We start from the raw sequence: 27,159 nt of genomic DNA, 5'->3' as shown, positions 1-27,159 counted from the left end.
CAGTGTGCCATGTGGGTTCTTGGGGAAGACTCCAGCACAGGGAAAAGCAAGCTCAAGGCTCCTGAAGATGGAATGTGTTTGTTTGCTGGCTGGAGAGCAGTAAACAGGTCAGCACAGGGGACGCTGGTGCCAGTGAAGCCTGGAGAGGCAGTAGGACACCTATCATGTAGGGTCGACCTTGCCGGTTACCAGAATGGCTTTGGGTTTTCTCCTAAGTGTCTGGAAAGTCACTGAAGAGCTCTGAGCAGTGGGGTGGTATGTTCTGACTTTGATTCATCTGGCTGCTGTGTGTAAAGGGTCTGTAAGGAAGAGGAGAGGAAGTAGGGAAACTAGTTAAGCGATTATAGTACTGAGATGAGCGATGATATGTGATTCAGTATTAGCAGCACAGTATAAGAACAGTGGATTGTTGCAGGATGCATTGAGAAGAGGATTTGCTGAATGACTTGACATGTAAGAAAAAGAAGAGTCAAGGCAAACCTAAGGCTTGAGCAACTGGGTAATGCTATTTATTTGATGAAAAAACATTGGGCAATAATAGATCTGTAGAGGTAGAATCATGGGTTTAGTCTGGAAAGCATTAAATTTGAGATGAATATGGGACATCCAAGGGGAAATACTGAGTAGTACCCCATTATTACCTAGTGGAACAAATGAGTCTAGAGTTCAAGAAATGAGATCAAATTGAAGATATTAACGAAGGCCCCTGCAGTCATGAATGAGTCTTAAAAAAAAACATGAATCTGGGCTGAGATCCTCCAAGGAATGAGTATAGAGAGGAAAAATATTTGAAGGGCTCCCCAACATTTACAAGCAGAGACGGGGGGTCTAACACAGTATGGCAGGCGGTAGAATGGCCCACTGAAACAGGATTTTGTGTTTCTTATCGAGCTGCATAAGTTCTTCATACATAAAGATAGTTTATCAGTTACTGCCACTACAAATATTCCCCAATTTTCTGTTTGCCTTTTGTTTCAGTTTATTTTATTTTTGACCTATCTACTTAAAAACTGCTGTGCGGTAAAATCCATCAGTCACTTTCTGCACTTTCTTCCATTACTTTTTTTTTAAGAAAGATTTATTTATTTTTATAAGCACTGGGTACAGTCAGAAGCGTGGGAGGGTGAGAGAATTCACCAGAGCCAGAGCGGGGAGCAGAACAGGCAGACTGACGAAGTACACTGCTGAGGAGAGAAGTGGGCGTGGCAGGAGAGGTCTGTCGCGCCATGTGGGACCCTCGTTGGCAGCCAGGGATGGAACTGGTGCTGCAGAGGCTGTGCGCAGCTTTGCAGCCCAGCGCTCAACTGCTGCACCACCGGGGAGGCCCTCTTTCATTACTTTTAAGGTTAAAAAGTCTTGTAATTACTAGAGGTTAGGTTTAAAACTTGTATTTAATTTCTATATTTGCTATGGTTCTAAGTTGATACCTTCACAAAAGATCTGTCACATTTCCCAATATCATTTATCAACTCTTCCCTTGCTCCTTGGTCTGGGATGTCTTCTTCACACACTATGTTTCATTTGGTTCAATTTCAATTTTAAGCTTTGAAATTGCAAAAGAGATAATGAAAACCCTTCCGTCAAGTTATCAAAATAATGCTTTATACAAGAATCCCATATGCATAAAAGAAAATACATAAAATTGAACCAACATTTTTCAGAAGAAGAAATGCAAGAATAGAAAGCTAACTAGAAAAAGAAACACGAAAGGTAGAAAGGAAAGGGCACAGCAGAAGCTGGAAAACGTAAAATGATAATACAAGTGCAAGTATGTGTTGACGACCTTCCCAGTGCCAGACCTTAGCCCAGGTACCTGCAGGCCTTGAATAAGACAAAGTGCTTGCCTTCAGGGGGCTGATGTTTTAGTTGGGGAGAAGAAGACAGATGGTGCAGCCTTAAATGACGTATGTACTTCAGTCAATGAAAGTCATGAAGAAAATCAGAGACAGTGAGACAGAAAGCAATTAGGGGAGAAGACAGCAGAGAAATCAGGAGAAGGGTCTCTGAGGTAACATTTGGGCTGAGATCAAAATTCTGAAGAGGGAATGGAAGATGGGAGTGGGAGGAACACTGTGGGAACAGGGAAGAGCTCAGTGCTAAGGCCCCAAGCAAACATACTACTGGGAGTGAAGAGAAAGGGGGAGTAAGGCCAAAGAGAGCAGAGGGGTACAGGAAGAGACTGGATTATTGATGATATGAGGGAAGACATTAGAGGGGTTAAGGTGAGGGATGTCTGCTGTCAACTGCGAGTTCTCTGGCTGCTGTGTGAAAACTGCTTGGTGGTGGGGTGAGGGTAAGGGAGAGAAGAGGAGACTCTAACTAGAAAGATCTTATGTGGGTCTCCCCTGGTGGTGCAGTGGTTGAGCGCTGGGATGCGAGGCTGCCTGCAGCCTCTGCAGTGCTGGTTCAATCCCCGGCCGCCAGTGAGGGTCCCACAAAAAAAAAAAAAAAAAAAAAAAGAAAGATCTTATGTAAAATACCCTAAATACCTTGTTCTTTAAACATAACAACAAAAACGACTTGGCATGAAAGGAAGGAAATATAAGTGACTAGACTGTAAGATTCCTGAGGATACAGATTGTCTGGTTTGTTCACTGTGTATCTGCATGACTTAGAATAACGAGCCAGATATCCGAAATTTGTTAAATTAAGTGAACACAATTACTATAGGGACTAGCCTTTTATTTGTGAAACAAGAATCAGATGAAATGAACAAACAAAAAAGAGCTTCAGAGAAGTCTCATGGGCTATGGAGCTGGTCTCGTAATTACACAGTACATCAAACTATGAGATAGATTTCCATCAAGAATGAGTAATTTAAAAACAACATTATACTATAACAAGGTTCAAAATACAAGTTTAAATTTAGCTGCTTTTTTGTAAACTTCTCACCACTTAAACTATGCATTTCTACATGGTAGGAATTATATCTCCTTTTAGCACTCGAAGCAAGAGCAGAACACACTGTGTATATGCACCCCATAAATGTATAAGTAGGTTGCTGGAATCCTACTGAAGAAAAGCTAGCACAGAGACAAATACTTAAGGAAGAAAATTCGGACAACTTGGCAGCATTTATCATCACTAACATTTGAGTCTTCCAGAGTAAAGTTTGAAATTACGTTCTAATTTGAGCTGGTTTTGGTTTGACAAGTTAACTCTTGAGACATCTGAGTACTGTATTATGAAAGAACAAAACTGTTCATCAACCCTTTATGCCAATGTTAATTTCTTTTAAAAGTAGGATTTTAATGTTTTTTTATTCCTACAGTGACCCTTAAAATTTCTATGTATGTAATCACAAATGCACACACAAGATGCATTTATAAGCTTATTGTGTCGTTCTAAAGACAGTTGGGAAGCCCAATTTTAATTTTGTTACTGATAATTTAAAAATATATTATAGAACTGCCTCTTTTCAATCAACAGTAAGGATCTAGAAAGCGATTATACAAGTAGGCACAATTTATCCAGGTTTATTAGTGTTAGAAAAATGAAGCCGCTTAACTTCAAATTTTAACAAAGTACACTTTCATTTATTTAATTTTTTATCTTAGCACTGATATCAATGTATATCATTTTCCTAAAAAAAAAAAAACTCAGATAATTTATTTAACAAAGATTCATAACATGCACTAATATCTTCGATTGGTATGCTAAATCTGGAAAACTTTTTTCAACAAATATGCAAAATTTCCTGTTGGTCCCTGAGGAAGATATTTGATTTAGAACCTTTGCCATGAAAAAGGGACTTACCGGCTTTTGTTCATGAGATCTGCTCCCCGTGCTTTGTAATAATCTAAATTTGGATGAAATTGATACGTCACTGGTCTTGGATTTCTCTGTAGTGTAAAAAAACAAACAAAATAATAAATTAAAATGTGTAAGTCTATTTAAATTATACATGCACATATAAAAGGATAAAATGGTTGTTTTATGTTCTTTCAGAAACAGATACATAAAATAATGAAGTGTAATAATTACTATGGTTGGCTTTTGCTTTTATTGTTGAAGTTTTGCCTTAACTGATCTCAGTCCGGATTAAAGACTAGAATTGCTTTAATATGTTTTCTGTTTATTTATTTCATTGTTCACATAGATTTTATTCCTATTACTAGATTTATTTTTGATGATTTCAATCACTTTCAAAATAACTTACTAAAACATAAACAGATAGAATTATAATGAAATGCAAAATCATATGATATAGAACACTTGCACAATCTATTCTTAAGGGCTGAGAGACAAGTGTCAAGAAAAGGGCATTTTGGGGTAAGAGTTAATCAAGTCAGTTTTTGAAAACAAGAATGTTAAATATGTCCACTAGATGGCACACTGAGTCTTTCTTCTCTAAAAATGAATGAGTTATTTCAGAATTCAGCAATTCTTTTAGAATTTCTATGTCATAGCAATTTCTATGTCATCTATTCTTATATACGAGTTTAATAAGTGCCCAGGTAGTGGAAATATTAGTAGGGCATGTGACAACACAAAAGCAAACTGCACAGTGCACATTTTCATAAAAGCAGCCATCCCAGACTGTCCTTTCTGTCACTTAATATTATTTACAAACATTGCAGAAATGCCTTTTATCATTAGGTCAGTTTTATCTACTTAAATATGCTCTGTTATTCAGAGTATCCATTACTTAGATGTATCAAGGCTCTTATAGACAAATAATTAAATACACTTCTAGTTTATAAAAACATAACATGTTAATAACATACCAAATCAATACCATCATCGCTAAAATGTTAAATCATATATATTTTTCATTAAGAATCTTGAAAAAACTTATAAATGTGTTTTACTATTTAGTGGTGTGTATCATTCATGTTAACAATTAGGATTTTGAAGCAGAGTGCTCTGTGTTTTCAGAGAGCTATCTCGACACAGAATGGCTGTATTTTATCTTACTAGAAAATTACCAATATGCTTTGCTATCAATCCTCAGAGACTTAATCCCAAGGCACTGATATACTTGCACACAGGCGGGGGTATATAATTGCTAAGGTTAAATAGTTTGAAATTCATCAAGCTAACAAGCTGCGTCTTAATGGTCATGATGGACCTTTTCTTTTTCTGCTGAAAAGAGAGTATTTACACAGCTCAACCCTTTCATATCTCTTCCAAGTCAGCCCTAATCATCTGACAAAAATGACAATCCCTTGATTTAGCTCCAGCTACTACTCCTCTGGTTTGGTATTCAACACAGTTCTACAATAATCAAATGTGAATTGCCTTGATGAAGATAACTGATGCTTCCATGACTACCATACTATTAAGTCTAACAGTGCAACTTTTCTCTCTCTAGGAATGACATAGGTTTCCTCGCAGTAGCTGATGACAACCTGGACCCAAGTATAATGGGAAAATAAAATACAGGTTAAAGCATTGGCAGGTTGCCAACACATTCATGATTTATTAAAAAAAAATTAACTTTCTAGGACTATCACTCATGACTGATTTTGCTCTTTATTCCCAGTACCTGGAAATACATTTTGTTTTGCTAATAGAAAAGGTTTTTCTTCTCTGCCTTCCAATAAACTAATAAAGGATTCTGTTACTTTTTTTTTTTTTTTGCCAGAAAACAATGAAAGAAGGGACTGCATGGAGCAATTCCTTGAAACATCTTTATAAAGAAATGACAAGCAATTCAAGACACAAGTGCTGATCTATCTGAGCACTTAAAGTCATTATTAGCAATAATGATTTAACTTGAATATATGAATGAGACTCAAGTGTTGCTTTCACCAAAGCCTCTTTAAATTCTGAGGAGACTTACTAGCATCAAAGGAAGAAGAGGCAGTTTGAAATAATCACTGTGCTAGGATGGGGAAAGAAAAAAGAATCGAAAAGATAATGTTGAAAAACAGCATTTGAAATCTAAGAGAAATAAAATCAGAGGGAATAGTTCAAAGCTATTTAACAGAGGAGGGTGCCAGCACTAAAATATAAGTAAGCTGACATATAGCTGATGATCTAGAATAGCACTGTACAAGAGCAATATAATCTGGGCCACACATGCGAGCTTCATATGTCCTTTTAAATTATCTAGCAACCAGTGTAAACAAGAGTGAAATTAAATGTAATTTATTTTATTTAATTAGCTCTATCTAAAATATTGTCATTTAATATATAATATGAAAAGTACTGAGATATTTTATATTCTTTCTTTTTTGCAAAGTCTTTGAAGGCCAGTGTGTATTTTACACTTACAGCACAACTCAATTTGAACCAGCCACATTTCATGTGCTCCACAGCCACAGGCATCTGGAGGTTACTGTAATGGACAGCACAGAACTACATGTCTGACATGTACGTAAACCAATGTGTGGCTTGAAGTTCAGTATGTATAGACGGGGACAAAAAACAGGGCAGAAAAGCGCTCCGACATTAACATTCAGTGCTGACAGTTCTTCAATTTACCTATAATTCTCTTAATCTTTTTCTGAAAAAGGCCTCAAAGAATCAAGAGATTGTGGAACAATCTCTACTGACGTAACTACGTATCAAAATGATAACTATGATTTCTTTAGGGGGATGAGATTAAATGAGCAGAATTCTAATTTCATGCAACTGAAACATTTTAAAAGTAAAGAAATTCTTGCTTTTCTAATTTTAAAAGATTTTTCCAACTAAAATTTTATGGAAATGCAACAGTTCTTAATTCTAATTTTTGAAGAACTGGAATTTCCTCTAAAATAGAAGAGCCATTAGAATTCTACACACGAAAAACCCCGTATCTGAGCAAGACCAAAGACTGTGCTAGTTGTAATCTTTCCCTGTGTAGGGCAAGTGATGTTAGCAACTTCAACATTATTCTTTGTCTTTTTAAAATTATTCTAAATCTATTTTCACACAGTCATGATTTCAATGATCACAGGCTTTTCCAAACCTATATGCATTAAGGAAAGTTCTTCTGGTTTGCTAAATTTTTCTTTGGGGAAAAAAGACCACAAAATGGTAACCACATCTTAACTCATATGGGCCTGGGCATAGGAGAATACCCTTACGTTCTATGACCTGGGAGGTCTATACAAGTATCCATGAAGATGTAGAATCATGAAATTCAGTGCACCTGGGTTTACCGTGCCCTCCCTATACCAATCCAGATGGACCTGAAATGAATCCAGAAGATTGCAGCTGAATAACTTCCCAAGTGCCACTCAGTCTACCCTGTTAACAAGTTGTTGGAGCTCTTCTTAAAGCTTTCTCCTAAGCATTTTATTTTACAGCAATATAAGAAGGTTGAAAATCCCATCCATGCAAAGACAGGCTGGATTTTTGGGAGATTGCTTAAAACCTTGTGGGCAAGGTGAATAACAAAGGCAGAACCCTTAATAGAAGAAACAAAGTGTTCTAGAGGAAAACAAACTATTTAGAAAAATAAAACAAACAAAGCAAAACCCAAATACTACTTCTAAATTTCCAAAACAAGCTTTTGTTAATGGAGCCTGACTGCAAAATCAATTTACAAATAGTGCCTAAATGGTAACAGTCAATGTATGAGATAAAACAGATCGAAATCCATCTACCCATTCCATGATAGTGAACGTTTTTCATGTCTGAGGTCTGTACTATAGAATAGTAAGCTGCTCCTTCATGTAATTTCAGGGGACAAACACTCTGTCCCTTACTGAACATGACTTTTGCTGATGGGCACCCCACCCCAACTCTACTCTAATGGAAGACTGTTCTCCCTGCCACCTGATCCCCAAGGTAATATTCCAGTATTTTAGGTTCGAACTCACTTCGTTATGGTAGTGCACACATATTTAAATGCTAACCCACACTAAGTACTATCAACTAGAAGATGGTATGAGACAATTTTCCTTATTCTTAGCTTGGTAAAATAAAATTTAGCCCAAAAAAGGTCAATATAAATAGTACTTTCTGCATTGATTCCCTATCTCCTGTGATTCTCACTTGAAGATATGATTATGTCTTTCTGAATGGTTCTGCTTTTCTTGAGAAAAAGAGCCTGAAGAGCTCAGTTATCTTGCTTTGAGTAGTAGTGACAAGGGCTGGCTATTTATAAACACAAGGAGCAAAAGAAAAGCAGCTCCAGTGATCCCCAACCTAATTTATGAATGAGCCTGTAGGAGCTAGAGAAGAGTTGAAGCTATAAGGTAAAAGGGCTAAGGTAACACAAACTTCCCTCACTGCTTTGGAGGCACAGACTGAGCAGCCCTCAGGGGCTTGGGCTCAGATCCTTGCTCAGTGCACCCCCAGCTGAGACACAGTGAGGGTCAGTCACACTGTAGCTTTCTTCTCATTTGCAAACAGCGGTCAGAAGTATAGGAGACAATTAATGGCACAGCGCAGTGGCTAGCACCTGATAAAAGCTCAGTGAGATGGAAGCTATAACCACCTTTTGATACCTCTGAGCACTGACAAATTTGAGAGCAGATTTGACAGCTTGACAAATTGAAATCCATGACAACACATAGGTAGAGAAAGTGATGTTTCATACTTTTGATAATCATACATAAATTCTGGGGTAAACTTGACCAAACATAATTTTTAAAAAACAAGAACACATATTTAGTCAGAAAGATATTATACACACTCAGTCACATATATGGGGGCAAAGACTGATTTATTTCTCAGGAGTGCAAACATTCATAAATTTTAAAAATTATAAAACTATACTATGCTATTATTATAGGATTTGTTTGCTGGAGGTTCTAATAATTAAAGTGATTTCCTGCAATATGTCCAAATTATTACCATTTTTTATAGTTTATTGGTTACAATTTTTACATTAAACTGATAAAGTTTCTATAGCACTTGTTTAATAGCAAAGATTGATTTATATTTACAACATAATGAACTATGTGGCACGAAAAAAAATCTGACAAATGAAGAAATAGTTTCTATTTCCTAATATCTTGTTACCAACCCTTAGTTTTGAGCATGCAAGATTAGAAAAGGAGAAAAAATAAGGCTCAGAAGGAGAAATAGCATTGTAAAAATGTGTCGAATGTTCCTCTTTGATGAAAAATGAGACTCTTATTTTAGTGAATATGTTATTGCCTTAATGCTAGGGGAAAAGCAACCATCATTAGAAAAACGAATTGCTCAGCTGTTTGTAAGCAAAAAGCTCTGGGGGAATTTCTCAGGACCCCAAAGGCAAAGCATTATAGGGTTATGCAAACATATGTTGCAGGTGTTTTAGGGGAGACAGGTGGGCAAACCTCAGCCATGGAAGAGGAGTTAGTTTCATGCACTGTAACTGAAACGAGATAACCTAAATGCATCCAAGTACAGAGATGCCATGGCACCAGGGTATCGGAGCCGCAGAGCAAAAACTCACCCTAAAATAATTATCTCGTTAGTGCCAAGCAAACAGAATTTTTCCCTTCTTGTAGTTTTATAGAAAACAAACACTGCCAATTACTTTTTTTTTAAACTAAAGGTATTTTAAACCTGGAACAAAGAACAGCCTAAAATAGCAATAATTATCCAAAAAAGATAAGGATGAAGTATTGTTGCCTTTATTTAAACAAATATTCCTAAGGAGACAGTTTGTTGTAATATCCCCTCATTGGTTCACTAGGCAACATTAGATTTATCATAATTCTCCTAAAGCCTAAGATATTTCTATATTAAAATGCTAATTTTGTCTTTTCTTTTGCCTGTAATTAAAGCTAGGGAAACTTGTGATCTGATATTCAGTGATTGCTAGAGGGTCCACAAAGGTCTCCCCATTTCTGTTCCTTATATCCACATACTGCCCTCTTCATTAAAATCAGACACAGGAACAGTAAGGCAGACATAAACCTAAAAGCTCACAAAATTCTCATTTAAACACACACACACATCTCAAAAATAACTGGCACTGCCTGGATATTGCCATAAAACCTACACTTTATATCTTACTTCCTTGTTGGTTAAATATCCAAGAACTGATTTTCTCTTTATGTGTGATTGAGAGACTACTCATTTTACTGCATATATTTATTTATAATAGTCTTCTGAGCCATACCGTCCCTACCTAAACCTCCTTTTCCCTGTTTAACAACTCATATGATGAATTAAATGTCAAATAGTGTAAAAAATAATCTCATAAAACATCAGACTTGCAAAATAAAACAAGTTTGATTTTTTCTACAAAATAAATAGTCCAACCTGTGGCTACAATGCTCCGATCAAATCATTATAGGTCTTTATTTAAAAACGAAAATGAATATTTGTTAACAAGTTTATAAATTACAACACTACTTCAGCACCGGAATTAAAATGACCTCTGGTTTATATACTACTAATTCCTATGTATATTGATGGGAGAGACAAATTGCCAATAGCAAGTATTAAGGATGTTAGTTAGAGCCATTGATGGAAAAATTCAGGTAATTTTAATCTATGGATCTACAGATTAAAATAATTTAAGAGTCTAATTTTTTTTTTTAAAAAGAAGCAAAAAATTGGTAATTGGGTAAAGACACAGACAAAACCTCTGAACCCATGCCAGCCTCATTTTACATACTGAATAAGCCCAATTCCCGAAAGTGACATCCCCATCTCTACCCTGGCAAGCCGAGATCTCAGATGGCAGAGAAGCATTTTAAACCACCTGTGCGTTATGCTCGACTGTAGCTTCACACAAAATAGACACCGAAAGAGAAATAAAATTTTTCCTTTTTTCTAATGTATCTACATTTTTGAATTTAGCATGCAGGAGGGTACCAGACTAACGTGGCCCCCATTTGATAAGTATATTTATGACATGTATCTATATATAACATATATATGGAAAGTAGGAGTTTTGGCTTACCCATTTTGTTACTAATACTGGACCTCAAAATATTCCTTTTAGATACTTGGCTAGCTCTTTTCAGCGGCGTAACTTCTTACCCTTTTCCCTCCTTAAGTTTGAGCAGAATGAGGGAGAAGCTGTGTTACTTCAACAGTTTAAAGAAACTTAGGGAATCAATGTCTTTCCCTTACAGTGGTTCCCAACCTTCAGTGATAGAAAGGAAAAAAAAAGAGACGAGGTAATCTCAAAAAACATTCCAATTTGGGAAACAGACTTTGGAAATGAAAGTCTTGATATAAAAGTGATCTTAACCTGTTTTTGTAATTTCCAAGGCAACAAAAGCTAAGCTCCTGCCCATGAGGCCGGGTAAAAAGCAATGGCGACAGCAATTCTGAAAGCCATTTCAGTAACAAAACATGTTAGAATCGGAGATTCATTTACTATATAGCTCCACTCTGACTAAGGCCACTCAGTCACTCATGCTGACATTTTTGGTGGCATTAGCACACCAATTCGTATCAGTACTGAACTTTGAAATGCCTATGTGAAACAGATCAGAAAGGAAACGAGTAACAGGCAGACTCAAGCTATATGTTCCTGAGACCAAACTTAAGATAATATGTCAAGTTAAGATGCAAAGGAGATCAGAGAGAGCGTCTATGGAGAAGGACTCCTAACTTTCTTGATTTTTTTCTAGATTTCATGTGTCATTATAAAAAAGAACACTAATATTGTATAACTTTCTCGAAAGAGTAGAGCTAGCGTTGTGACATTTTCTTTTTAAATAACTTTAGATATGGCTCAGCCTCGAAATCAAAGCCCCCTCAAATATCAAATGACAAAACTGGCATGTCAAAGTTCACAACCTCATACTATCTTGTTAGGGTTCTTTTTGTGCTCTTACCTGCTTTCTGGTGAAGACTGACCCTCTTTTCAGAACAATGCTTTTAATTGCCCAAAACAAAATACATAGGATTATAAAAGAAATCAATGATATTGAAACAGCGATCAAAATGTTGAACAAATTTACAACATATGGTATGTGCTTTCATATTAATGTTTTAAATAAGATATAGTGGCTGGTCTAATCATTACTGTAATTTAGAAGTAGTGATGAATGTAAATAGTATTTCAAGCTATCTTCATCAACTGTAATGTGATATAAAATATCTGTGATTGCTATTAGTAAAAATGTTTCAGGTGCTGTTAATACTATTGCAATTTGTTGCCTTCATCCACATTTGAAGAAAATACTAAATTTTAGTCAGCACTTAGTGAAAATAAAGATGTAAATTTTGCTCGTTTTGCTCATCCAAGTTCTTAGTCTCTACTGAATTCTACCCACCTTCCATTTGGGGACCTCAGGTCTTTCCCCAGAAACCTAAAAGGTGGTTTGGATAACAGTTTTTCCCTCTTGAGAATGTCGAGCTTTATGGGTACCACTGTAATAGCTTATTAACCCTTTTGCTGTATAAATGTGCGCAGGAATGATAGTCAAAATATTGTAACTGCAAGCGCATAGGCAGCTACCAATCAGTGCTGATGGGGGAGCCAGGAGGAAATAGACCCTGCTGACCCCAGGCGTTAGTCTCTCAGATTTCTTTACCCACTGATATAGATATATTTTGATATTTTAACAACTAGTATAGCTATGACACCAGATTAATGACAGCACAGGACAGAAATGATATTTGGCAGGGAAGTGTGTTTAGATGTAAAGGATTTTTCCCAGTTAGTATCCAGTTCCTTATCTGAATGAGAAGTATGGCTGGTGTGTGAGGTTAGGATGATGCTGGGGGAATGCAGTTACACTGAACAAGGTGAAGTGACCATTTCTGTATTAGATACTTTTCTACGTTAACTCCTCAGCAGTCACATTTACACAGAGACCCTCCATTAATAGGATTGTCTATCCACTTTTTTAAAAAGAGGTAGCTGCAATAGCCTTCTTTCTTTCTTTCTTTTTTTTTTTTTAAAGATTTATTTATTTATTTATACAAGCACTGGGTACAGTCAGAAGTGTGGGAGGGTGAGAGAATTCACCAGAGCCAGAGCGGGGAGCAGAGCACGCAGAAGGACCGAAGTACACTGCTGAGGGGAGCAGCGGGTGGCAGGAGAGGTCTGCGCGCCATGTGGGACCCTCCTCCGGTGGCCAGGGAGCAGCCGGGGATTGAACTGGCGCCGCAGAGGCTGCGGGCAGCTTCGCAACCCAGCGCTCAACCGCTGCACCACTGGGGAGGCCCATGCAATAGCCTTATATCTCAGTCTATAATCAGAAATGCTTCCAGAATATAACACTTTTCTGAGATCATTTTTTCTAAAGAATCAAATGTGAATTGGGGGTCCAAGGTTTCCCTGTTTGGAAATTTTAAGCAGTAGGAAGAAAAGAGGTTGCATATTTTATAATGATTTAAAAGGAAAACTGAGACCATCTTAAGTTATCATCCACTGAAGTTAAAAGGATTCTTTGGAGGCCATTCTTCTAGCAATCTTCATTGTTTCCACTTTTTGGCTCCTGTGAATAACTTCACCAAGAACATTGATACACAGGTATCTCTTTGGATATAAATCAATTCTTTTGGCTGTATACCTAGAAGTACAATTTCTGGATCATGTGGTAATTCTAAATTTAAATTTTTGAGGATCTACTAAATTGTTTTTCACAATGGCTATACCATTTTTCATTTCCATCAGCAAGGTTTAAGGTTTGCAGTGTTTGCATGTTTGCCACATTTATTAATTTCATTTTTTAATAAAAGACAGTAACAGCTGTGCAATAGTATTTCATTGTTCTTTGTATATCATCTTCATTGTTAAGCATCCTTTCATGTGTTTATTGGCCATTTGTATTTCTTCTTTGGAGAAGTTTCTGTTCAAATCCTTTGGCCATTTTTGAATTGGGTTGTTTTCCTATTATCAAGCTTTGATGATAGTTTCTTTTGCTGTGCAATTTTTTTTTTTTAATATAGATCCATTTGTTTATTTTTGCTTTTACTTCCTCTGCTATGGGAGTTGAGTCCCCAAACACATATGTGTGGGTTTATTTCTAGGTTCTCAAATCTGTCCCATTATTTTGTGTGTCTGTTTTTATTCCAAATACCATGCTGTTTTAATTATTATTGCTTTGCGGTATAGTCTGAAGTCAGAGAACATAATAACTCCATTTTTGCATTTTTATTCTTTTTTGTCTCAGAACTGCTTTTGCTATTCAGGAACTTTTGTGGTTCCAAATTAAGTTTCATGATTTTTGTTGTTCTATTTCTGTGAAGAACACCATTGGGGTTTTGATAGGGATTACCTTGAATCTGATATTGCTTTAGGTAACATAGAGGTCTGCTGCATCATGTGGGATAGCTCCCTGGCAAGGGATCGAACTTGTGCTGCAGTGGCTGTGGACTGCTTCACTGCTTCATAGTGCCGAGTCTTAACCCCTTGCACCACCAGGGAGGCCCAAAATGTAACAGGTTTTTACATTTTCATTTTATTGAATTTACCTATTATTTCTAACAACTTTTTATGGAGTTTTGGGGGTTTCTATGCATGTTACCAAGTCATCTGGATACTAATTTCTTTCCAATTTGGATACCTTTTACATCTTTTACTTGTCTAAATGCTCTTGCTGGGATTTCTAACACTGTATTAAATAACAGCGGTAAGACTGGACATCCTTGTCTTATTCTTGAACTTAGAGGAAAAGCTGTTGTTTTTTTTCCATTGAATATGATGTTGGCTGTCAGGTTTGTCTTATCTCCCCTATATTATTTTGAAGTATGTTTGAGCAAATGCCCACAAGTTGTCTCCTTAATATGAGACACGCTGAGGCCAAATAGGGTGCCAGTAGGCCTATTTTAGAAAGAAACTCTGAAAGGGCTGACTGGCAATGTGTGTGATTCTATAGTGCTCTCAAACATTTTCTAGATAATCCTAACTCACGCCATCCAATTATATACTGCCATGATCACAATTCAGGTAACAAAAATGGAAAGAAGTCTAGTAAATAGGTAGTAGCATCCTTTTTGACAGGGAAAATCAGCAAGAAGAATGTACAAGATTTCAACATAACGACTGATCACCTCTGTGTGACTGAGTGTCTCAAAGGAATGGCTGGTTGAGTGGATGTGGGATGGCAGCTGGTGTTATAAAGTGTAACTCATTTTTCTTCAATAAGTTGAACTCTTTGAAAGCAGTAAGGTATCTAACTTTATTTTGTTTTTGGATTGCTTTGTTTGTCTGGGTCTTTATAAGAATTTTACTAGAAAACTGAGAAGGTGTATGCCATTTTAAAGTCATGAAGTTTCATTTAAGCTGCATGGGAAAAGAAGCTGTCTAGTTGCCAAAACAAGAGGGGTATATAGAACATCCCAAGCACAGAGAAGAGACTACAGAGCTGAGGGGAAGAGAAAATATGGAAACAATATTTGGTATCCAACCAACAGCTCAGGAATCCTTCTACGCCAAAATTTCCTGTGTCAGGCATTTTGCTACATACCAGGGTACCAGGATACAATACTCACGATTCTGCTCTCAAGGAGTTTAGGCTAAAGGATGAGACAATCAAGTAATTATACATATCAATGTAAACTCTGTCCTTCCTTCTCTTCCCCTATCCTCTCTAAATATGAAACAAATGGAATCAAACCCATTATCTTGCTTCTTTCTCTTAGAGAAGGTGCATATTGCATCAGTTATCATTTATTGGGTGACAGACTATACTAGGCCCTTTACAGACATTATCTCATATCAAAGAATTTTCATAATAGAAATCTGCAGAGTGTGCACCTAAACCTTTGAATCATATACAGCATTGTAAACCAGTTATCCCCCCCAAAAAAGAAAGAAAATCTCCCTCCTTTCTTCCCCCACCAAAATAAAAGGATTTTTCACAACAAAGGCACAGCATTTCATAGGAACCAGGTTCTGAATGGTTAATGGGTTGGCCAAAGTCATGGAAATAATATGCAAAGGAACTGCCAGCATTTTATGTTCAAACTTCTTTGGGCTAACACACCACAGCTACTCTCATTCATAAGGATTTAAGAAAGTGGGAAGAACAATGAACATTAATTCTTGGTTTTCTTTTTGGGCTAAACATTCTCAGTTCCAGGTGTATAGCCTTGACCATTTTGTTTCTAAGTTCACCTGTGCTTTCCTAAATAACCTGTTTATATGTCTTCAAGTAGTATTTCATAGTTTTCACATTTCAAAATTAAGAATGAAAACTGGACATATTTCTTTAGTAAGGACTTGGTCGGGAGATGCTACAACATTTTTGCATTTGAAAGTAAATATACCTTTTTTAAATTTATATGTATTTTACATCACTGTTCATTTTTATTTTTTTAAAGATTTATTTATGCATACAAGAACTGGGGGGTAGAACAGAGGTACAAGGGGGTGAGAGGATTCACCAGAGACAGAGTGGGCAGCAGAACTGGCAGATCTACTGCAATACACTGTTGAGGGGAGCAGTGGGAGAGATAGGAGAGGTCTGCTGCACCATGTGGGTCAGCTCCCTGGCCGAGGACCGAACTCATGCTGCAAAGGCTGGAGAGAGCTTGATAGTGCTGAGACTTTAACCTCTGTGCCACCAGAGAGGTCCTAAACCTTATTATTTTTTTTAAGAAAGGAAGGAAACAAAAAGAATAGAGGAGAGGAAGCAAACAGGATGCTCACACTATCTAGATATCATTGTTTGTGTCCCTAAACCAAAAGGCATTTTGGGTAGAAAATGGCATTAAATCTTCCAATAAAACCTTTTATGGTATCAATCTGTTATATCTCTTTGATAATAAAATCTCTCCTCCCTTGTTTAATCAGAGGTCAATTTCTTTTGAATGAGTAAGTCCTAAATATATGCTGAAATTTTAGTTCAGTGCTATTTCAAATACTGTTTCTTATCTTTATTTCAAATGCTAGAAAGTTCAACTAAGAGAGCATGAGTAAGATGTTATCAATTAAGTAAATTAAGTAGTTGATCTCAAATTAATAGCTGACATTCTTGTCAGCGGGTCCTCTCATAAGTGGAATATATAATAGATACATTCAATTAGAACCTTTATGAGAAAATCTGGCAGGATTTCTCCAGATACTGGCTGGAAAGATGAGGGAAACGGTGTATGTATTTCTAGGGTTATGAAAACAATTCCAATCATTCCTGACATCTTTCTGCCTTCTTCAAATTTTCCCACTTGGTGCTGTTCCCCAAAGACAGCTCGAACCATGTAAGCACCATACACCATTTACTTTAAGTAGAATAAATTTGAAATACTCTCTATTTGTATTGCTGTTATTATAGAAAGATAGAGAGAAGTGATGAATAAGGCACTTGTACTACAATAGGAACCTCAAGAAAAGGCCAGAAAGAATCAAATTACTAACAGCTCCAACTTCTAACAGGATGATGGTCCGACCTCGGGGCTGACAATTTTGTGAAACATCTTATTGCTCTCAACTTCATCAATTCATATCTCTTCAACACGTTTTCAGTAAACACTACAAGAGATAGTTAAATTTGAAGGGGCTGTCAAAAAAGCTAAGAATGGCAGAGTGTAGGAAAAAAATTCTGAAACTGAACTCTTGATTCACTGAAGGCAACCATGCAGTAAAAAGAAATCATAGTGGCAGTATCCCTAAAAATGCATGTGAGGGGGACAATTATTTTCCAATTTTCCTTTTCAGAAATCAAGTTTGTTAATGACGAGGAGTAATTCTGAGGTGCACCCAAGAACTGTGGGAGATACTGTAAGTTAATGTAAAGTGCCTCTGAACAGCAGTGTGCACAGCCTTCCTCAAGAAACTAGGTGGTTTCCAATTAGCAAGATTGACTATATTCCTTATACGCTTAAAGAGTATTAAAAGCAAGAAGATGTCAATCAAAAAGAACCTGCCAGAAGCAGAGAAAAGTAGTCAAAGAGGAACATATGGACAGAGCCAGTCGGGGAGAGGCTGGGTTAGAGGTTAAAGGCCTGTGTGTTCTCTAGGACCACAGTATGTCTGTCCTTACTGTGAAGTAGGTGTGCCAGCCTTTCGTAGTTGGGTTCCAGAAAATATGTGCTCCCATCTCATCCATCAAACACCAAGCACTCCAACGAGCTCTGTGATTCTGAGTTTCCACAGAGTTCTACAACATATTGGTCAGATGCAGTTCAAGAACTTGGTTTTTCCCTCACTCCAAGGGATCTGATAATGATGTGGCCTCCTGCCTAATTCTTCCCCCAGGTAGTGGCGGGGTGCTCATGGGGGTCAGAGGATGCCAGGCTTGTAGCTGTTCTAGAGTTCAGTGCAGACTGAGAAAGGGACATATGGGCTCGACACAGCAGCCTTCTGAGTTCAGTTTTGGGACTCTGAGAGATGGCAGGTTTTTGTGCAAAAATGTTGACAAAATCAGATTTCTCAGTTTGTGAGATTTAAGGTCACAAGCTTTACACTGTGATTTTAGCTTTGCCCTTAGACAGGGCCCTTTCTGTGAGCCTAAGAGGTAAAGAACCACAAACATTTTCGTTAAAAAAAAAATCACCAACCCTGCATGTTCTTTTTCCCAGGCAGACAGCTCAACTGCATATTCCAATGTTTTATGTATAATAAAGTTGACAATAGCAGAACCGACAGATGCCCAAAGAACTATCAATATATGATCTGGAGATAGTTGCCTATTCCTGCCTGAAGATGGACTGTCTTTTGTGTGAAAACTAAACATGTATGTACTGTGTTAAGCCAAGGAAACAGGGGGGGTATTTGTTATAGCAGTTGGTCAACCATCACTAACAAACTATAATAATAGACAGAAGGACTGCATTTTAATCTCAAGAAAAGTTGTCCAAGATGAATTTCTTCTTTCAGCTACTTAATTATCATTCATTCATATCCCTATATATTCTCTTTCTCTTTCCTCTGCAGTTCACACTATCATTCTTAACCCTTTGAACTAGGTCTTGCGCTACTTTTTGGTGTATGCTGAGGGTTTTAAATAATTGATACACTTAAATTATATCCTTAATATACTTAAATTTGTCAAGAACATCACAAACATTTCCAAATAACCAACTTTTTATTTTTCTTTCCATAGCATGAATTTCTTTGGAAAAAAAATCCTATTAAAATGCCACTATTACCATAGGAGACATATTGTTTCTTTTTCAAAAACATTTGTATGATATATTACTGACAGCTAACTTATCACCTCAATAGAGGTAAGCAATTTGGAGTATGTTCTCCCCCCCCCCCAAAAAATAAATGATACTTGGCAACTCTTAAGTACATCAGCAGAAGGTTCTAGTGAACCTTTTCATGGCTCCTGACAACTCTCTGGAACTACAAATACTCCATCATTTAAGATAAGATAGTCCATAAACACACTTAGCTGGGCCTATGGCAATGGCAATAAGGCACAAGGTGGTGGACGCAAAGGAAGGGACACCCACTGTCAATGTCATTGTATGTGGTAGACACCTCTTTCCTAAGGAATCCTGACATACACAGGCTGACACGTGAGCCATGTGAAGGCACCACTGTTAATCTGTACATAAAAAACCAATCTTCTTTTTCTTTTTTCTTTTTTTTTGGTAAAAAACTACTATACACTCAAGTTTCATTATTTTCTTTCTGTATTCCATTGGATTTCCTTCGTGGACTCATCATGTGTGCACACACTCCATTTGGGAAACCACTGGTAAAGAGCCAGGCTTCTGTTTTTAGAGGTTTGGCTTTCAGTTGTGTAGTAACTTATTCCTCAATCTAGCGTCTGCTTCTTAAAGCATTGTTCTTAGCCCACCAGTTTTAGGATAGTTACAAATACAGATTTCTGGAGTCTACTGCAGAACTACTTGTCTGCGGGTCTGTATTTGTAATAAGCTTCATTAGTACTTCACAGTTTAGATCCACTGCATTCGAGTGCAAGGGTTATGAGGAGGGGACTCTGTCTCCCTAGTTCATTATATCCCTAGAGCTGGCAAAGGAGACAATAAACACTTGCTTAACTAAATTGCAAATATGAGCAGCATAATTTCTTCTCTGGCAAAGAACTTGAGGTTTTGGTTTGGGTAGTCACCATTTACTTCATTCATTCATTCAAAATTATAGGTTTTTGGGCAACAAAACATAAAACAAATTGAAAGTGTGACCTACATGGAGTTGATATTGTCAAAATAATTAACAAATAATTATTATTATAGGTTATGGGAAAAATGGAGAACAGAGGAAGGGGACTTGGGGTACTGAGGTGGGGGGGCAGTAAGGGCAGTCTGAGGGAGTGATTAAGATAAGATAGGCCTCACTAGGAGGACTGGGTTGGAGTGAAAACTTAAAAGGAGATGAGAGAATCAGTCAAGTGGATAATCCTTTGACTTGTCAAAAATCCTGTTCACCCATCGTCATATGTTTCAACCAAGACTTTCGTGAGATTTTAGATGTGACTGTTACAGCTCAGGCGCTCAGTAAATTCTGTTGAATGAATAGCGGCCACTCTGCACATGGCTGGTAATGAAAAAAAAAATTATCTATTGAATTGGATTGAATTTTGCTAATAAAGTGGAAAAGAACCAGAAAGGTTCTTTGCGATTACGTGATCCAGTTTCTTCAGTCTAAGTTTGGGACGAAGAGTGACGTGTTCCATAAACCCAGCAGGCTGTGATGCGTCTGACCGAGCCTGTTGCAGCTGGCATTGGGGAAGGGCTGGAGTTCTGGGCCCTGCCCTACAGGGCCTCTCATTTTGTTGTGCGGGAGAGGCACAACACAGTGGAGTGTGATGCTGATGTAAACAAAAGAAAAGTGACCGGGATTGCCACGTATAGAAGATAGTCAAAACTCTTTTCTTTTAAAAATTATTTTAAATAAATTTTTATTCAGGGAACATTCTATTATAGTATTATATAAGTTTCAGGTATGCATCATTAGCCAAAATTGTTTTTTAAAAGTTAAAGCAATGTATATATGATAGAAAGAGTTTAGTCAGTAACCTACTGGCTAGACCCGTGTGACAGCCCAGAGGTCTGAATAAGTGAGTGGGTGGGTTTTTCCAAGTTTGGAGCTCATTTAAGAAGAGAATCATATAGTCACATAGCTTGGAAACAAAGAAAAAAACCACCTTTTGTTTTGTCACAAACACAGATGATTCTCAAAGAATGGTAGTTTTCAGAGAAATGTTCCAGCTTTTTAGAGGACGGAAAAAAAAGACGAAGAAAATATAAGCATTCCTTCTGTAACAGAAAATCCCACGGGGAACATACTAGAAAACCTGAATAGAACCTTTGACGGGAGCATCGTGAATGGCAAATAAATGGATATTGTGCATCGTCCTCAAAGAGTCGGCACATGTGGTTTTTAGGTTCATTGCTGTTCAGAGGAAAACAAGGACAACGGATCCCCGCAATGGAGCACTTCTAACACCCCAACTGAGGGAGGCTTGAATCCAGTGGCTACTTTTCTTTTTTTTTTTTTTTTAAATAATAAATTTTATTTTTATATTCCCCCATACAATTGCAAACGCCCCATTCAGTGGCTACTTTTCAATGCTGATATATCACATTTTACCAAAACCATCTGACATTTTTAAAAAGTTACACGTACAGTGGAGTTCTTTGAATTCAAAGAATAAAAACATATTACTGTATAAGATCTGATTATTCAGACTTCGTATAATTTAAAACGGCACAATTTAATATAATTCCAAACAAAAGCCAAATCAGAATTGGCCAAGCATAAGAGCAATGAACGCTATATTTTTATAGTATGTCTTTCTGTACAAGAATGACTACGAAATTAAACGGTCTTATTTCTAGCAATTTTCTCCTATAAACAATAACAGTCACCGCTAAGAGGATTGCTTACACACTTACCAGAAATATTTTTTTTGAATATTCTAGTCTCCAAAACAAACGGTAGTTGTCAAATTCTTACCGCAGAATCTAAAATGTTAATCCATGTACTGTATTTCATTGGTAATAAGTCTTTGTGATAAGGTTAACACTTCAACACACAACACAAATAAGAAAGCACCGAAAAATGAAAATTACTTTGCTTATGTTTCCGTATTAGAATTTTATTTGCTAAAGGGTAAAAACAGATTTGCAAAATTCACAGTTAACTTAAAACAATAGTTTTAAACCTTTTATTCCTAGCCCTTACTGCCTTCAGGAACGAGTGAACATCTGGTTATTTAAGGAACACAATATGTTCACATTTTCTATGACTTTTGTTTCTAATTGGGTTTTAAAATTTTTTTTTGAATTTGAACAACTAGTTAGAACAATGTTTTTTAATCACTTCATATTTTTCATACTGTCCTCCTTCTACCCCTCTACTTCATTTAGTGGATTGTTTTTGGAAATCTGCTCAGCAGTTCTAATATTGATAAAGAAAAGAAACTAACAATGAAGAGTGTGGTCCGAAGAGTTAACTAAAAAACTGTATTGATGGTGAATGGAGTACAGGATGCTATAAACAGGTTCTCTGACATCTAGTATTTTCATACAGCATACATTTTTTAAACTGTCAAATACTTCTTAGACCACTTATATTTGTGATGAGTTCATTTATTACAGATGCAAATAAATGTGTAATGCAAATAGAATTTTTTGTAATGCAAATAGAATTTTTTTATGAGAAATATCGGTAGTTAGAATTTCAATTCTTTAAATACTAATGCAGTTACAGCTCTTGTGTAGAGAGGTGCTGGAAGACATGGGTTCACTTTCTACCTCTGCCATTCACAAACTGTGTGAATGTGAATAAGTCTTAAAATTTCACCTTGATCCTCAGTTTGTCCATCTGGATTAGAGAGAACCTGGAATAGATGCTCCAGGTTGTTTGCAGTTCTGAATTTCTGACAATCTGAGTAGAGCATACTAACTAGATTCTTTGTTATGTCTTCCATGCTCAATCATATTTGAAGGTGTTTTTAAATAATTCAGACACAGTAAATTAAAGAACTAGATACTCTTTAAGTTCAAGGTGTGGGTTATTTTACCAACTTGGTGAAAATGGCAGCAGACAAATATACATATGGCTATGGCTTCTGTGGAAGTGGATATGGGTTCTAGAAATAGTAAGTTCTACTGAGATTAACAGAAGAGGCTTAGCATTTGAGTCAGATTCAATTCTACCATTATTTTCTTCATATCACCCCACTGCAAAACACAAACCTAAATGGTGAAAAATGATAGGATCATAAGAAGGAATACACGATAAGATAAATAAGCAAATAGCTAAAGTACAAGGTACTGTGATACTCAAATGGGAAAACATGTTCTATCTGCGCCTGAAATGGCTACCTGGAGAAGTGAGATGAATGCTGGGAACTCAAGGAGGGGATGAATAGATACAAGGGACATGGAGTCACTCTAGCTAGCGTGGGGTCATAAGATTTGTGGCCTTGGGAAAGCCACATAACCTCCACGTTGAAAAAGAGTGAGGAAAGGTAATCTGCTCTGTCCCCCTCAAATCTAATTGTGAGGACTGAATGAAGAACATCAAGGTGTCTGTAGAGGAATATGATCCTGTTATTACAGTTTACAGGTCCATTGTTTCAGCCTGTTCCTATGAGAAATCTTTTCATGGTAAAACACAGATCTGAAATAAAATAATTAGAAATTAGAGCTCAGTGTCCAAAGTCTACTTGAAGAGTCTATTCTCAACTGAGCAATCTCCACGAGATCTAACAATAGCAGGAAAAAGTGTTTTACTGAAGACTAACATGAACTTGGATGTGTGTGTGGTGGTGGTGGGAAGAGGGCTTAAAGTTCCTGTTTATATTTATTTACGTCTGTCAACAGCACTCAGTACTACTGTCTTATGAAGCTGGCATACAGGCAAGGTACTCTGATGCTTCAAATCTCATATTTCTACCAGTCCAATTCTTAGAGACATGTATGTCTGCTTACTTACTGTGATCTACTTGAATCACAGAATACTTGTATATCATATTAAAGCATTATTTAAAGCACTGTGATATCTGGATTTTTGGAAGATGTGGGTGAGGTAACAACATCATCTTTTCCTCCCCTTTTTGTGCCCCCTCAGTGTAAATGTCCTCCAATTGACTTTATAATAATTGACATTAATACTGAAATTCTGTTCTCTTGTGCATTTCTAGAATTTATATAAATTTGGTATATATTTTTTCACTCATATTTTGTAATATTGGATTGGATCTTGTTAGCTCATTAGAAGTCATATGGACTTCTTTATGGACAGGGGATGTTCTGGTTGGGTGGGTCATTGGAGGCAAGTTAATTCAACCACACAAGAGAAGATGCAAACACTGCAAGCACATGTTTACCAAACTCACAAATATGGCTGGCAGCAGAGGCAAGATATGATGCAGTGCTCTGATTCCTAACTTAGGCTCCTTGTAGGACACTATACTGTGCAAACACAATGAGCACATGTTCCACGTGCCATTAGTTATCACTGACATTTACTAAATAATGCTAATGGGTCAGCTACTATATACACTTAACTAAAACTATCACTGTGCTGGGTTAGTCATCTGAAAGCCCCTTAATACTACAGAGCTTTCTTTCTTTTTCTTAATGATATTATCTTTCCATGAAGTTGTTCTGAAGACTTTTAAATATGACTTTCTCTTCCTAGCCTATTTCTTGCATCTCCATATAAAGGAAGCATAAGGTCCCACATTTTGAACCATTATCTGAATCATATTTTTATACTTCATAAGGCCCTGAAAATAAAAGTGGGAATCCTTTTTTCAGATACGTTATATTTTTTTCCTCTTAGACTTCAGGGCATATATGTTTTTAATGCTTGTAAAACTGGCTTCACTATACTCTTACATTATATATACTATATGATTGAGATAAAAAATGGTATTAAAATCTCAGATTCCACTAATAGCACTGATGGATTTAGTATATAGGATTCTTCAACTAGAAGAGTGAATGATTCCTAGGAAGATCAACCATATTTAGTTAGGGAAAATTTATCAAGATCAGTAAGTTTAGAAGCATATTCATTTCCCTTCGATTAAATGTAACAAAATCATACAAGTAGAAAATTCAAACTGCTTTTTTTGCAACTTTTCTCCACTTGGTACAACTCTAAGTAAATTGCTAAGGCTGAGCTGATAGACCATATTGTAAGTTTGTAGGTCAAAACTCACCTTACTTATCAGCAACCTCGGTCTTTATTCTTTTTCTAGATATTTCATAGGCTTGGTTATTTTTACAAAAAAATTTATACAACTTACATAAACAGCTAAAAGAAAAGAATATGGAACTTTTGATTTTCATAGACTGTTGTGTTTCTTTATGTGGCAGATAAATGACAGATGATAGTTAATTTTTTAAATGAAACTGCATCATGCAAATGAAATGATATAAATTCTTATATTTATACAGAAAATGGATATAGGCACAAGGAAATAAATTCTTTTAAATAAATCAAAGAATAAATAAAGGATGTACTCAATTGTGAAGTCAACGAGCAAGGAAAGGGCAGAAATCCTTTAGAATCAAAATATATGTTGAACTTGGAGGCCCAAGTCGATCAGACAGAGCTTTGGCAAAGGAATCCACAGACAGACTGACTCAAAGACAGTTCGACAACTGCCAACACGGCGGTTGGGAGCTCGCCAAAGAGCCAAAGGCTGGGATTACCACCCCGTGCCTGGCACACTCATACTCGTGTTTGAAGCTTTCTCTCTTAAATTTCATCCAATATTTTTGTTTGGCTCAAAAGCATCAAGGATTCACAGATTTTTTTAGATCATTAAATGTTCTTATTTTCAAGAAATATAACATTAGTTGTAAAAGAGCACACTTTTTCTCTGAAGTGTAAAGAAAATTTTGGTGAATTGCTTTAAGTTCAAATAGAAAAACCAGCATTAGAGTATATTTAAATCTTTATTTTATTAGGTTACTCTTCACTATAACATAAGAAACATATTCATAATATCAAATAATTTAGTATTGCATTGTATCATAAGCTCTTATAAAACTGAAACTTTTTATGATTCCGAAGTCTTGGTCTTCATATGGCTCCCAAAACTCTACTTGGTTAAGTCGGCCACTTTGAGGAGTAGCGATGATAATGAAGTGTAGCTATAAGGATCAGTTGCTCAACTATTTCCCTGAGTTAAGAGGAAGGCAGGAGGACAGAAGTTGTGTGCCTCAGTTTCTCAAGACAGTGTCCACTTAATCTGCCTGCTGAATTGATAGCCAACGAGGTAACTGAGTTTTGGGCTACAATTCTAGGCAAATCGAGGTAATTCATATGCCATTAGACATTCCACATAAGGAACTCTTGGAGTCACACAGAGAAAACAAATTTTTAACCAACTGTGTATATCCTAATTGGAAAGCTTACCTTTGGATCTCGAAGGAAGAGAGCCTTAAGAATCAGTGAATGTACATCCCCAATGATTGGGTAATGCATCAGAAGGCCGAGACAGGTCTGATAGTTGCTAGAGATCACTAAATAAGAGAAAGAAAAATAATTCAGAAGCAATATTGTTTAAAATATTTGCATTACCAGAGTAAAAAATAAAAATACTTAGAATCAAAGAACATGAACCAGTAACCCAGCTGATTTGATAAAGGAAACAAGGAGAAGGGACTCTTACCAAATGGCCCTTGAATCAACACACTGTACTCTTAACTGCAATCCAATATACTAGCACGGATCTGCAGGGGGTGTTGGAAGGAAGAGCCTCAGATATAGATATCTGTGTGTGCATTTGTAATATAAATAAACTCTTAGAAGCCTGCATATTTATTGCCATTTATATGGTGGTGTTTAAATGTCTCAAGTTTTGCTGCTTAAAAATTAGTAACAAAAATCTTATGTGATAAAACCAGTTTAAAATTTTCATAAAATAATATTTATCCTGATTATTATGTTGCATAACTTACATGTCATATTTATATGTATATGAATATTACATATTTGAAATTAGAGAAAATAAATTTTCCCCAATTATTTTATTAAAAAGATTTATTTATTTATACAGGAACTGGGGTACAGGTCAGAGGCATGGGAGGGTGAGAGGATTCACCAGAGCAGAGTGGGGACCAGAACAGGCAGACGGCGCCATGTAGGTTTCTCCCTGGCTGGCTGGGAATTGAACCCGTGCTGCAGAGGCTTTGGACAGCTTCACAGCGTGGTACTCAACTGGGGAGGCCCCCCAATTATTTTTTTTAAAGGTAACAAGAAATCGGGGGAGAGTATCTACATAGGATTCTTAGAGGGAGGATGTCCAAATCTCTGTTTCATGGACTGCCTTTTAATTCCTTGTTTGAAATCAACCTAATTATGGGTGCCATTATTAAACACATCTTTTCAGGCAGGTCCATGTAAACCACTTCATTTCTAGGCAATCCATCTGCCACTGTTGTCACAGTTGGGCCACTCATGACACTTGTGTCTGTGAGCCACCCTGTCTGCAC

The 27,159-nt window shown here is 36.7% G+C and overlaps 1 protein-coding gene across 2 annotated transcripts in view; it reads right to left on the bottom strand.

The window, feature by feature from the left end:
• The window catches only part of TBC1D5 (TBC1 domain family member 5), a gene marked incomplete at both ends in the record, with an annotated part of 237,356 nt that overhangs the window by 70,365 nt on the left and 139,832 nt on the right, over positions 1 to 27,159 (bottom strand). For both annotated transcript variants that reach the window (XM_084248105.1, XM_084248106.1), the window contains 2 exons: positions 3,757 to 3,842; positions 26,081 to 26,187. In XM_084248105.1, coding sequence (XP_084104231.1) covers positions 3,757 to 3,842; positions 26,081 to 26,187 — 193 coding nt within the window. The remainder of the gene's footprint in view (positions 1 to 3,756; positions 3,843 to 26,080; positions 26,188 to 27,159) is intronic.

This window comes from Talpa europaea, assembly GCF_964194135.1.
Source record: "Talpa europaea genome assembly, chromosome: 11".
In the NCBI taxonomy this organism is placed as follows: Eukaryota; Metazoa; Chordata; class Mammalia; order Eulipotyphla; family Talpidae; genus Talpa; species Talpa europaea.
Note: the sequence above shows the minus strand (reverse complement) of the source record. Positions and strands in the feature narration are given on the sequence as shown.